Source organism: Coregonus clupeaformis, chromosome 16, assembly GCF_020615455.1.
Source record: "Coregonus clupeaformis isolate EN_2021a chromosome 16, ASM2061545v1, whole genome shotgun sequence".
NCBI lineage: Eukaryota > Metazoa > Chordata > Actinopteri > Salmoniformes > Salmonidae > Coregonus > Coregonus clupeaformis.
In genome coordinates this window covers 42,941,781-42,955,148 of record NC_059207.1, presented here as the reverse complement: position 1 = coordinate 42,955,148, position 13,368 = coordinate 42,941,781, and the positions used below count along the sequence as shown (strand labels likewise).

Below are 13,368 nucleotides of genomic sequence, written 5' to 3'. Positions count from 1 at the left end.
CCATCCTGTCGTAGTTGGAGTAGGCGCTCACCCCCCTCTCTGCCCTCCGGTGGATGGTCGAACAGAGCCATGAACCCTTCATAGGAACCCAGCTCCCCTCTTTCCCAGATGTCCGTGGCCCACTGCAATGCCCGTCCGGTCAGCAGAGAAATAACAATGGCAACCTTGGAGCACTCGATGGTGGGGGCTCCCATCTGTTGAGCAAAATAGAATGCCACGGCATTTCGATGGAGTCCCATCATATTTGTCCGGGAGGGACAATCGGGCATCGCTGACCAAAACGGACTGCTGGATGGGCTGGGGTATTGGCTCGCTGGGTCGACTTGTGATAGAGAATCCTCCGCTCTGTGGAGATGAAGCCCCTTGAGTTATGTCGACTCGTTGAAGAACGCGGAGGACCTCATCCAAAGCTGTTCCCAAATTAGCCAGCTGGTCGTGGTGTTGACGAAGTAGGTGTCCCTGTTCGCCTACCATCTGGGAGATGTCTTGATTAACTGTTGCTTCCATTTGTTGAGGTAGTATTCTGTAACGTAGACGCAGGGAGTCAGGAAGCAGGTGCAGTTAGTGAGTTTAATGATAACGAACATGGAACGATACAAAACAAGAGAAGCGTCTGACATGGAAACACAAACAATCCTACCTGATGACTGACAAAACAGAGTGCTAGATAAATGGTAAGTAATGAAGGTAGTATTGAAGTCCAGGTGTGACTGATGCCATAATATGGACTTAGTCTTTTACCAAATAGGGCTATCTTCTGTATACCACCCCTACCTTGTCACAACACAACTGATTGGCTCAAACGCATTAAGAAGGAAAGAAATACCACAAATTAACTTTTAAGAAGGCACACCTGTTAATTGAAATGCATTCCAGGTGACTACCTCATGAAGCTGGTTGAGAGAATGCCAAGAGTGTACAAAGCTGTCATCAAGGCAAAGGGTGGCTGCTTTGAAGAATCTCAAATATAAAATATATTATGATTTGTTTACCACCTTTTTGGTTACTACATGATTCCATATGTGTTATTTCATAGTTTTGATGTCTTCATTATTATTCTACAATGTAGAAAATAGTAAAAATAAAGAAAAACAAGTAGGTGTGTCCAAACCTTTGACTGGTACTGTATGTAACTAAAACAATAGATCAGTGTGACAGTGAATACATCTATTCGTAAGGCATGGTATGAAGTACAATAGGATATTGATATCTAAATGGAGCAGATAAAAATAATAGTGTAAACATGATGAGTCCATTAATTTACTACATTATAATAACCCTGATGCTGTGGCATGAGGTACGGTCATCAACGTAAATCATCTTACAATCTTGAAATACAGTACTGTAACATCAGTGATACAACCACAACAATGGCCATCTACATGTAGTGTTCTCAGAGGATACAAAAGACAGCACATCATGTTGTGAGATTACATGGTATACAATGGCTCCATCTGCTGTAGGAAGCATAGTAATGCTTTTGGGGTTGCAGGCTGACTACAGTAACTTGATTGGTTCCATTGTGCAGAAAAAAATGTGTACTAGTATTTACATGGTGGTTACATTGACAGGTACAGTGTAATTACAGTGTAGATACACATTGTTGCATAGTACTTACAACTATACATGTTTGGACTTTGTAGGCTATCAATTAGATTTGCAAATACATTTTAATTGACAGTTGGCCCCAAACTGGCTGTACTAAGTACTAATGTGTACACACACTGTAATTATCCTGTACCTAACAATCTAATAACATTGCAAATATATCAGCTTTTAGTGTCGCTTAAAGTAATGTGGGACTCATTGTTTTCCTGTTGGGTGTCTGCTCCTCTGATATGGCACAGTAGAAACACAACATCCTCATCCTTCTCACCCACATGTCACGTACTCATACAAGATACAACATTTATTGTCTACCCATTTCCAAAACAGGCTTAATCGACAATAATAACATATTATCTTTTACAGACACACTATCATCACTTTGGTCCTACTGTGGGCTACCTTAGCCAAAACAATCCTCCTGAGGACAAATCATTTCAGTAAATATTTTTGGCACTCATTTCACTTAAGAACACTTGTTGTGACTTAACAGAAATGTCAGCATGACACATTTTTAAAGCTGGCTACTTTCATCTGATAAAAAATCTAACAGATTCACATTCTGTTGTCTATTCATAAATAAAATAAGCATTTGCATGTTTACAAAAATGACACCACACACAATCAGGGCAGCTTTTTAAATATCATGTTAACTCATTCACTAAATTAACATTGTTATGAAATATGAACACATGTACTGTATACAGTAACTTTTATTCTAATATTCAGTGTTGTACCTTCAAGTACCGTACGATACGGTTTACAATTAAGCTAACATTACTACGCAGCTATTAATTTATGACTCAGCAGAAATTAAACGTGATACAGCACTAAAGAGAGTCATCCATAACAACAGGCTTATTGTCCATGCTATTGTCCATGCTACAGTCCTGCAGATGCCCATACTCAAAATCCAGAACCCCGTCATGTAGTAGGCTCCGCTCGTTGGCGTTGTCAAAGCTGTTCTTGCCGTGGATTTGTTTGAGATGTTTGCGGAGCACGGGCTTGTGTGCGAACACCATGTCGCAGTAGTTACAGCGATGGGGCTTGTCTCCGCTGTGTAAGTTCTGGTGGTCCAGGAGAGAGCATTTCTGAGTGAAGGTCTTGCCACATATGTTGCATTGAAAGGGCTTGATGCCAGCGTGGACCCGCATGTGCCGGTGCAGGTTACCCTTCTGGGTGAACGTCTTTCCACACAGCAGGCACATGAACAGCTTGTGCATCTTGAGGTGGTTGGCATAGTTCTCTAGCTGGCGGAACACGCGGGCACACTTTGGGCATTGGTGGTACCACTGAAGTGATTTGTCTGAGTTTCGTAGGTGGCCCCCCAGATTAGGTCTCCCAATGGCTGAGGTGGGTAGTGGAGGGGGGCTGAGCGGGTATCCTGGCATTTGTGGTATGGTCATCTCGCCAGCCCGGGTGTCCACGGTGGAGTTGATGAGGGAGTGCTGGGGCTCAGGGGAGTGTAACGATGATGGGGGGCTGGTGTGGAAGCACCCTGCAATGGAGGCAGAGGAGCGTTCAGACATCTCCGACACCCGCTCACAAACGGCCTCCACCTTTACGATGGTGATGGGGCTCTCCTCGCCCTCACCCCTGTCTCGCCTCTGCCTCTGGGGAGGGGTCATCGGCTGAATTATCACATCATCATCTTCATCATCCTCCTCCTCACGATGTATTAACTGAGCTTGGGGCAGCTCCTGTATTTTCTGGGTGGGAGAGGCTCTGAGAGTCCCTCCATCTCCTTCCTCCTCCTGAGGCTGCTGTTTCACTTGGCAGTGTCGTGGCTGGATGAACTTCTTGAGGGCCTGGGTGCACTGCTCCACCACGTGGCCCATCTGGAGGAAGCTGGCCACAGTTAGGTAGTTGACCAGCTCCAGCTCAGGCAGCTCCAGGGTGCCCGTGTAGCAGGAGAGCAGCAGCCGCTGGCCCACCTCCGCCTCCTGGGTCATGGAGATCTGGACCTCCCTCGTGGACGAGTCCTGCAGGAAGAACTGGTCCCGGAGGAAGGGAGAACCAGCAGCCAACACCACCTTATGACCGGGGACCTAATAATAATATTTATAAAAAATGTAATAAAATGTATAGCACAATTCATACAGAGACTGCAACTCATGGTGATGTACGTAATAAAATAATAATCAAAATAGATACAAAATATATTAAAACTTGGTAAACAGTAAAAGCAGCAGAGAATGCTTATAATAAGTGTACAAACACAGGTGATTGATAGATGCGTACCTCCAGGTCATTGATGCGCACGGTGACGTCACAGAAGCGGGTCTGGCAGCGAAGCAGGTTCATCTTCTGCAGCATAGAGTCTCCGAAGGTTCCGAAGCGGAACTGGAGGATCACCTGGTTCTGCTGCTGGGCCATGGACATGGCAGCTGCCTGCAGGCCTGGTGGGAGAGAGAAAACACAGTGGCAATTAATTTGATAACAGGTATATGGAATATTATGTGGTTAAAATGCATTTTAAGACTTTTATAAGAATATGATCCCTTTATGAGGTATTATATTATCAGAATGATCCTGATTTAATAACAGCCAGTTTGAGGCAGTTGAAAATGTCCTAGAGAGACATAATATGTCATTATAAAGGCTTATAAGACATTATAAAGGCTCATACAATATGATAAGGGTCAAGCATGATGAGAAGAGAGTGCAACATTAATTTATGTTTCTGAGCAATGACTAGCAGTGTCATGAGAAGAAGTGTACCATACTCATACAGAAGTCCCATACTCATACAGAAGTCAAAAATAGAAAATCATGACATAACATAATATATTCGTTCTTACTATAAAATAAATATTTTAACAATAATAATGCCATTATTATAAGAGATCAATAGGAAAACTCCAACATATCAAAACATATCAAGACGTAAAACAATCCCAAAATCACCCATCTCAATTGGTAATATAGTAGGATTATTATTTTTAGGCCTATTATTACGCTGCTGTGCAGAGGAGACGTGGTTGACAGCAAAAAAACGCGGTGCCTATTCGTCAGATACAAACTGATGTTTGATAAACATTCAGAAAAAAAGACGTCACTCCCTTTGGATCAATCAGAAACATAGCTAGGCGTCATTCATTGTTTTAGTGAAACGATCAAGCAAAAGCATATTATGTCTACTCGGCGTTCTTTCTCTTCATCACGGGAATCTAGATACGACTCTAAAACAGTGGCCATATTTTACCAGTGTCCCGAATGAAAAGACAACAGCATTACTACATTTTCAGCGCTAGAGAAAACATTCACCTATCGTCTATTGTCAATAGGAAAATCCCGCCTCGAAAACTGTCTCGGTAAAATCACTTTACATTAATCTACTTTTTAATCTAGAATAGTCTTGAAAAATACTTCAATTTGCCTTCAGTGCGGAAGTACTAGTAAAGAGGTTCGTCACTGGATACAACAGCCATAAAGTCATAAACCCCGCCTATTTCTACCATTTATTTTCCTAAACTCAGATTTTAAACCTAACCCTAACCTTAACCACACTGCTAACCTTATGCCTAACCCTAACCTTAAATTACGAACAAAAAGCACATTAATTTTTTTCATGAACTCTTAACGATAATAGCCTAATTTTACTTTGTGGCTGTGGTAACTAGTGGAAAGCAGTAAGGAGGGGCACCGCCACAGAGTTTCTAAACCCAGAGACACAACATCGCGAGACTTCCGGGAACGCTTGCGAAGCAGACTCCGCAGAACGGGATTTAAGAAGGCAATGGGCAAATTCGAGCCTTTCAAAGTGTGTTGCATTATGGGGTAAATCATTGTCCGACTTGGGCCTGAACGTCAACTACATGAACGTTACAAAATCACGTGATCAAAGGTCATGAAGTTTTGACTGCTGTCTACTGCAAGTTTCTGCAGTTGACTTACCGACTTCATCCTGCAGCCATCGCCTGTATTGTGGGAGGATCTATTGTCAGCCACTCATTAGGGTGATTTTGTTTGACCCACGCGAATGTGACCTGACTGAAACAGCAACCAATTTTGCCGCAATTCATGTACAATGGAGGAATACAAATGAATGTGATATTTGAGGCTCTCGCTCACGGTTTGATTCTAGAATGTGTTCGCTTTACCACTCAAACGTGCTCAATGACAGAAGTGAACAATTCAAACTAAGTTGTTAATTTTCTCGATTTCTAATAGTACAACCTAGATTCAAACCAATTATTTTATGTAGCTGAATATGTCATTATTACAAAGTCGTGAGTGACAAACTGACACGTTTTCATTTTCATGAAAAACAACTTTATATCGAAGGAGCAACCCAGTCTCTCATTAATTATGTACTATATGTACAAATTAGCACAATGTTCTTATGTACAGTCGTGGTCAAAAGTTTTGAGAATGACACAAGTATTGGTCTTCACAAAGTTCGCTGCTTCAGTGTTATGAGATATTTTTGTCAGATGTTACTATGGTACACTGAAGTATAATTACAAGCATTCCATAAGTGTCAAAGGTTTTATTGACAATTACATTCAGTTTATGCAAAGAGTCAATATTTGCAGTGTTGACCCTTCTTTTTCAAGACCTCTGCAATCCGCCCTGGCGTGCTGTCAATTAACTTCGGGGCCACATCCTGACTGATGGCAGCCAATTCTTGCATAATCAATGCTTGGAGTTTGTCAGAATTTGTGGGTTTTTGTTTGTCCAAACGCCTCTTGAGGATCGACCACAAGTTCTCAATGGGATTAAGGTCTGGGGAGTTTCCTGGCCATGGACCCAAAATGTCAATGTTTTGTTCCCCAAGCCACTTAGTTATCACTTTTGCCTTATGGCAAGGTGCTCCATCATGCTGGAAAAGGCATTGGTCGTCACCAAACTGTTCTTGGATGGTTGGAAGAAGTTGCTCTCGGAGGATGTGTTGGTACCATTCTTTATTCATTGCTGTGTTCTTAGGCAAAATTGTGAGTGAGCCCACTCCCTTGGCTGAGAAGCAACCCATTTTACATTTTAGTCATTTAGCAGACACTCTTATCCAGAGCGACTTACAGGAGCAATTAGGGTTAAGAGCCTTGCTCAAGGGCACATCGACAGATTTTTCACCTAGTCGGCTCGGGGATTAGAACCAGTGACCTTTCGGTTACTGGCACAACGCTCTTAACCACTAAGCTACCTGCCGCCCCGCACATGAATGGTCTCAGGATGCTTTACTGTTGGCATGACAGAGGACTGATGGTAGCGCTCACCTTGTCTTCTCCGGACAAGGTGTTTTCCGGATGCCCCAAACAATCGGAAAGGGGATTCATCAGAGAAAATGACTTTACCCTAGTCCTCAGCAGTCCAATCCCTGTACCTTTTTCAGAATATCAGTCTGTCCCTGATGTTTTTCCTGGAGAGAAGTGGCTTCTTTGCTGCCATTCTTGACACCAGGCCATCCTCCAAAAGTCTTCGCCTCACTGTGCGTGCAGATGCACTCACACCTGCCTGCTGCCATTCTTGAGCAAGCTCTGCACTGGTGGTGCCCCGATCCCGCAGCTGAATCAACTTTAGGAGACGGTCCTGGCGCTTGCTGGACTTTCTTGGGCACCCTGACACCTTCTTCACAACAATTGAACCTCTCTCCTTGAAGTTCTTGATGATCCGATAAATGGTTGATTTAGGTGCAATCTTACTAGTGTTAGAAATTGCGTAATTCAAATCTGGTTTTGGAATAAGAATCAAGAGATCTTCAATCCAAGCTTAATTTATTATATGCAAAATGTATGTATGATAAGTATGAAGGTTCGTATACGGGCTCACTGAAAAACCACGCAGGGCCGACAGAGAACTAGAATTATTGTTTACAGATTCTTTCTCAAATACTCTGACAGAAAGCCTCCACCTCTTCTGTTGGCCAACCAGAGCAAAGGACTGAGTGTGGTCCAGACTCCATTCAGCCAATCCGTTGGCGCAGGGGTTGGTCCCAACTCCTCGGCATTCCATTTGTTGCCAGGCATAGTTGCTATGATAATAACCTGCGGAGTCAGCACCTAAAAGACACCATTCCACTGTACTCCATGTTCAAGGACAGTTTCACAGACTACAAAGAGAGAGTGTTCGCATCTGCAAGAAACACAAGTCTTATCTGTCCTACCCCCAACGTTCCCCACATGAATAACAGCCTGTTATGTGAAACAATCCATATCAGTACAGTGCTCCTCATTAATGCATTCCTTCCAAGCTATTCATCACATACAGATCCAATTATGAGAAAAATAAAACCCAACAATTCCCCCTTTTGACACCCTCTAGGGTGTCACTCATTAAAATACAATACAAACAAAAATAAACACTTTTATTACTAGACAATTTGATAATAAAAGTCCTTCAGTCCTTCCATCTACACCCAACTTGCAAACGGTTGGCCACAAGTCACCCAGGCACTTCAAACCTTCACATAAGGAAAGACAAACATTCTCAATGGTTAACTTGATTAATAAAGCATAAAACACAGGATTAATAGAACACAAAACATAAGATTATTAAAACATAAAACACCAACAGGGAAGTAAATTTTGGCCCCCTTTAGACACCCTCTAGAGTGTCACTCCACCAAGCCTGGTAGGTCATATCCTTCATTCCTTAGGTCGGAGTCCGGGATTGGGCCGTATCTCACCATCTGTTTGGAAACCACCTTCTCCATCTCCTTTTCTCACCAACCCTCAGACACAGGAAATAAGACAACATCCACAAAGAACAAGTATACCCATAGAAGCTATAACTTCACCCAGAATAGTCACAACAATAGTTTTCCATTTTACCAAATATGTTATCAAACCAACCGTTTATGGAGCTATCAATACCAGAGTTCTCAACCAGTTCGTTCGCCAGCGTGGTGATGGTCACTCAAGCGCTTTGGTCACGGACCCGTCCGGTGCTGTGTTGTTGGAGATGAAAGTACAGCACATATATCCAAACAGAACACAAACCCCGTCCCGCTCAGCCAAAAGCATATCTAAAGCTATTCTATTCTGCCATGTCATTAAGCTAGTTGCCGCTGTCTGCTCAGCTAATCCCTTTATTGCATCACGAGTGTGGTTTATAAATCTTTTGCTGGTTATATTAAATATAATTTATCCAATCTACATTTTTATTAATTGTTGACCACCAGAAAATACTTGATTCAAACCCAGCTACGATCTGATTGTGGATCCCATCAACATATATCCTTTCATCAAAGGATCCCGGGAGGAGGTCCTACTTTCTACGTGACAACTCACCAGTCTCTGACACGCTTGATTGTTTGCGTATGTAGGTGAGTTCACAATCAGTTATCACCACACAACCATCAGATGTCAGCACGGGCCTGGTTTTGGGTCCTAAAATCCTCTGGCTGCAACAAAGAGGAGAGATTAGTCATGGTCTCTTTTAGTTGTGACATTCTCTGTGTGGGAACAGGAGCTAAGATGCCCTACCCTGTATCCTATCTTATTAGTCCTAGAAAAACAATAAGAATCCCCTGTGACTTCAAACTGAGGCAACCCAGGTCGGGATGACTTTGTTATCGGGGAAACAGATAGTGCAAGTTACCATAAGACTCTTTCACCACATTCCCAGGTGGCTTGCATGGAGGATAAACCTGACAGAGAGTCAAAGCCTGTCAAGGGGAACGGAGTAGTTGTTAACCTTGGTTTGGCTGTCCTACAGGCATAACAGTCCTCTTTAGACCGTATACTGAATCCATTCCAACCACAGGTTAAAATCTATTTACTCCATCTCCATCTGTACTACTTCCTTCAGGTCTATAGTTTGCACTGTCTCACTACCTCCCTCAGAGAGGTTTACTCTATAGGGTGCCCCAGTTGAAGAAGATATCTCACTTGTCAGGTCTGTAATCTGTTTTAGCATAATTCAGACTTTCAGACAGTACCTACCCTCATATGGGTCGCACTGCCATTTCTGATAATTCCCTACTTTCACAATACTCCACCTGTCCCTAAACGGTGTATGGAGATTGGTGATGTCCTTCCCTAAAGTCCCTAGTATTTCCCTTTTCCTACGTCTAGCTGTCTCCTATGCCTTTTCAACTTGTGTTAGGTTAACTACAGCTTCTGGCTGAAACAGGAGGGTCCGTGTGTGTTAGGAATATGGCCCCCACAATCAGACAGCTACCTACCGTCGGGAGACCTGTGAATCCCCACCCTCGCCCTGAGAACATGTCAGACGCCAGAGGCCAACCCATTGCTTCACCTTCTATCGAACTCACACAGGGATGATCAGACAGGGTAAGGGAATCTTCGTTAAGGAGCCAACCCCCGAACCCTAGTGGTGATCGGATCTTTCTCCTAACTCTGTGTTTGTTCGTCAGGTGTAGCTGGGTTTACCTTTTTGCAGTGAGTGACATGCACCCAGATGGATCTCTCAGCTATTCTGCTGGCAAAGGCAGTACTTGGTAGGGCCCTTCCCGCCAGGCCTGCTTCAGTCTCCTGGTTAGATAGAGTGGGTCACCTTCTCCTTTAGTTCACCTGTGGGGCACAAAACCTCTGACATACAGGTGTGGTTAATAAACTATCATACATGTTTGTTTGTTTTTTAAAGTATTTTGTCCTCTCCTTCGTATATATTTAATATATATTTTTTTACAAGTATTTTGTCCTCTCCTTCGTATATATTTAATATTTTAATCCAACCACCCCCCTTTTTGACACATGATTTGGCCATGTGTCAATATTACCACCTATCTAAACAATCACTTTAGTTAATATTGGTAATTCATTATCCAATTGCCATTCCTCCACTCTCTCTTCTGTTATTTTATGGTCCAAATCAAATATACTATTACCAAACTATAATCTTCTTCACAATTTGCACAGTATTACAAATTACCCTCAACTTAGTAAAATAAACTATCTTAAAGTCCTCCTCTCATGCCTTTAGAATTTACTAGTGTGGATGATTAAAATAACACCAGAAGGTTAAAACAGAGTTCAGAGGCAACTGAAATCATTTAACGAACTGTTTAATCCCATAGTATACTAAACATTACCATTATTCTAAATATTTCATAAATGTTAGTTATCCCAAGTGTACATTAAGTCCTCATGACATTCATTCTCATAAGAAATCATATATACCCCAAACTCAGCCAAAAAACTCCATAAAATTCCCTGTGTGCTCCTCTAAGACCTATCACCCTTGACCTGCTGAAACCCCCCCAAAATTGAAACAACAAGGCTTTATAAACATCATACTAGGTGTGTTGTTTTTTGTTTGAAAAACCCAATTTGAAAGACTACCACAAATAGCCAGGCCTTAATTTGGTAGCTCACTTTTATGACCTAAATACTGCCTAACTCCACTACTGCTCCCCTAGCCCTTGGCAACATTCCAACGAGATGAGCTAATCTCTTTCTCCTGGTTATCCCCAGTCTTAACCCATCAATAATTGTTTGTATCAATCTAATTCCTCATTTCCCGCTAAACCATTTCAGTTCGCTATTCAATTTATTTAACTGTTCTCTCTGATTATGCCCTAATTAATAAAACAACTACTTGCTATCGTTGATTAGCATACATTTAATGATGTTTCTACCATCTGAACTGTACTGTCTCTCACCCTCCCCTTGCTCCTTCGGGGAGAGCGCATGGTAACCTTATAACATATTTTCATAGACTTTTCTAGAATACTTCTATTTAAGCTATCTAATTCAACCTTTCACATTTCTCAATCCACATAGTAATCTAGGTATATAGCCCCACTGCGAAAGCTTTGTCTACTGTCCCTACCTGTGTTCGAACCAGGGACATCGCCAGTCACTCCACACCATCTACGATTCTCTCAAAGTAAATACTTTCACGTTGCACATCCAGCCACGTCATCACCCCCGTCTAGCCAGCCCTTCCATCTCAAACACCCTAGTAGCCAAAATAAAACACACTCTCTAACAGCGTTCTGCATTTACCTCTATCATCGGGTTTAAGAACTAACGTAACAACATTAACTATTCTCTATTGCTGTAGTAACGTCTTGTTTGGTTCAGTTTATTTATTACGGAGTGTCCATAATACTATAATAATACATAATCGAATTCCCCTCATGCATACAGATTTCACCTTATGCCATTGAAATGCCAAATAAACCATAATAGTTCAATGGAGCCCCCTATTGGCTCTCCCCTACCTATACATTACTTCTATAACCACCAGTTATGGTCCGATTACAAATTAAACCTTATCACATGATCAAACAACGCCACAACCTTAAACTCATATGGGGCGGCAGGCAGCTTAGTGATCAATAGCGCCGCGCCAACAACCGAGAGGTCGCCGGTTCCAATCCCCGAGCCGACCAGGCGAAAAATCTGCCGATGTGCCCTCGAGCAAGGCACTCAACCCCAATCGCTCCTGCAAGTCGCTCTGGACAAGAGCGTCTGCCAAATCACCAAAAATGCAAATGTAAATATTCTCTACTTTCTCACCCATCTCATCCCTCGTCAGAAACCCACAGGTACCTCTCAAATAATCACCCCGTGGTGTTCCCAGCCAACTCCCAGTCTTTCCTCGCTCCAAAAGCCACAGTTTCGCTCTCTCCAGCCCCTCCCCTCGCAACTTTCTCTCCCTCTCCTCTGGGAGCAGGCTCTTTCGAGGAGCTGTGTTAGTGTTTCCAATATTCTGTGGTTATTTAAAGTATTTTAGTCTATTTATTTAAATCAAATCATTCCCACCTAATTAGTTAAAGTTGGTGCATGTTTATATTGAAACGATAAACCAAATTATTTCAGTCTAATTGTTTAACCAGTATTTTGCAGGGTCAAACATCAAACGTTAAATCAAATAATAAACCAAAAAGCCTCAACCCAAGCACCTAAAACCAGTATTATGCTATGTCAAACATCAAACATTAAATCAAATAATAAACCGAATTGCTTCAACACAACTATTCAAAACCAGTATTATGCTATGTCAAACATCAATAACAGGTTATACGGTTTTAAGCAACCACAAACCCAACAGTTATCCCCAAATTTATACAGTTTGGACAGGCACAGACGTCTTTGATTCCCAATTAGTTTTCTATCAAGGTATACAGGTTTATCATTCACACTCTCATGCATTGTTCCCTGTCTTAAAGAATTTTAAGTGTCTCCTTTGAACCTAGTCATATCTAGTCTGAACTGATATGTGCCATAGCGTCGCACTGCCTATTTATTTAAAGTACCTCCTATGGGTGTCTTTTGTTAACGTTTGCACAATTTAAACTTTATTTCCTAATTGTAATTCTCATTATTTACTGTTTTAAAATATTGTTTGTATTCTCAGCCAAAATGGTACACAGTTATTACACAGTTAAACGTAGTATACAGTTATCACACTCACTCACAACACACAGTCATAATCCTATCACAGTCATAAATGACACACTTACACTCGACACACAATCGTAATTCTTTGTCACACAACTAAAGTTTCTTAGGACACACAGATAACAAAGGTATACAATGGGGCACACAGCCACCTCTACTATGGGGCACACAGCCTCCTCTACTATGGGGCACACAGCCACCTCTACTATGGGGCACACAGCCACCTCTACTATGGGGCACACAGCCTCCTCTACTATGGGGCACACAGCCACCTCTACTATGGGGCACACAGCCTCCTCTACTATGGGGCACACAGCCACCTCTACTATGGGTCACACAGCCACCTCTACTATGGGGCACACAGCCACCTCTACTATGGGGCACACAGCCACCTCTACTATGGGGCACACAGCCACCTCTACTATGGGGCACACAGCCACCTCTACTA

At 42.4% G+C, this 13,368-nt stretch overlaps 1 protein-coding gene across 3 annotated transcripts; it reads right to left on the bottom strand.

Moving 5' to 3' along the window:
- Positions 1-1,100: 1,100 nt before the first annotated feature.
- On the bottom strand, positions 1,101-5,016 carry LOC121584683 (zinc finger and BTB domain-containing protein 26). 3 transcript variants are annotated; one of them, XM_041900725.2, is made up of 3 exons: positions 4,564-5,016; positions 3,847-4,004; positions 1,101-3,653 (listed from the first exon to the last, which is right to left on the bottom strand). In XM_041900725.2, the coding sequence occupies exons 2-3, from the start codon at positions 3,985-3,987 to the stop codon at positions 2,436-2,438; spliced, it is 1,359 nt and encodes a 452-aa protein (XP_041756659.1). In that variant the 5' UTR covers positions 3,988-4,004; positions 4,564-5,016; the 3' UTR covers positions 1,101-2,435. The 3 variants fall into 3 exon arrangements, with proteins under 3 accessions (XP_041756659.1, XP_041756658.1, XP_041756657.1); XM_041900724.2 differs by having other exon boundaries at positions 4,873-5,016; XM_041900723.2 differs by having other exon boundaries at positions 3,847-5,016.
- Positions 5,017-13,368: the final 8,352 nt, after the last annotated feature.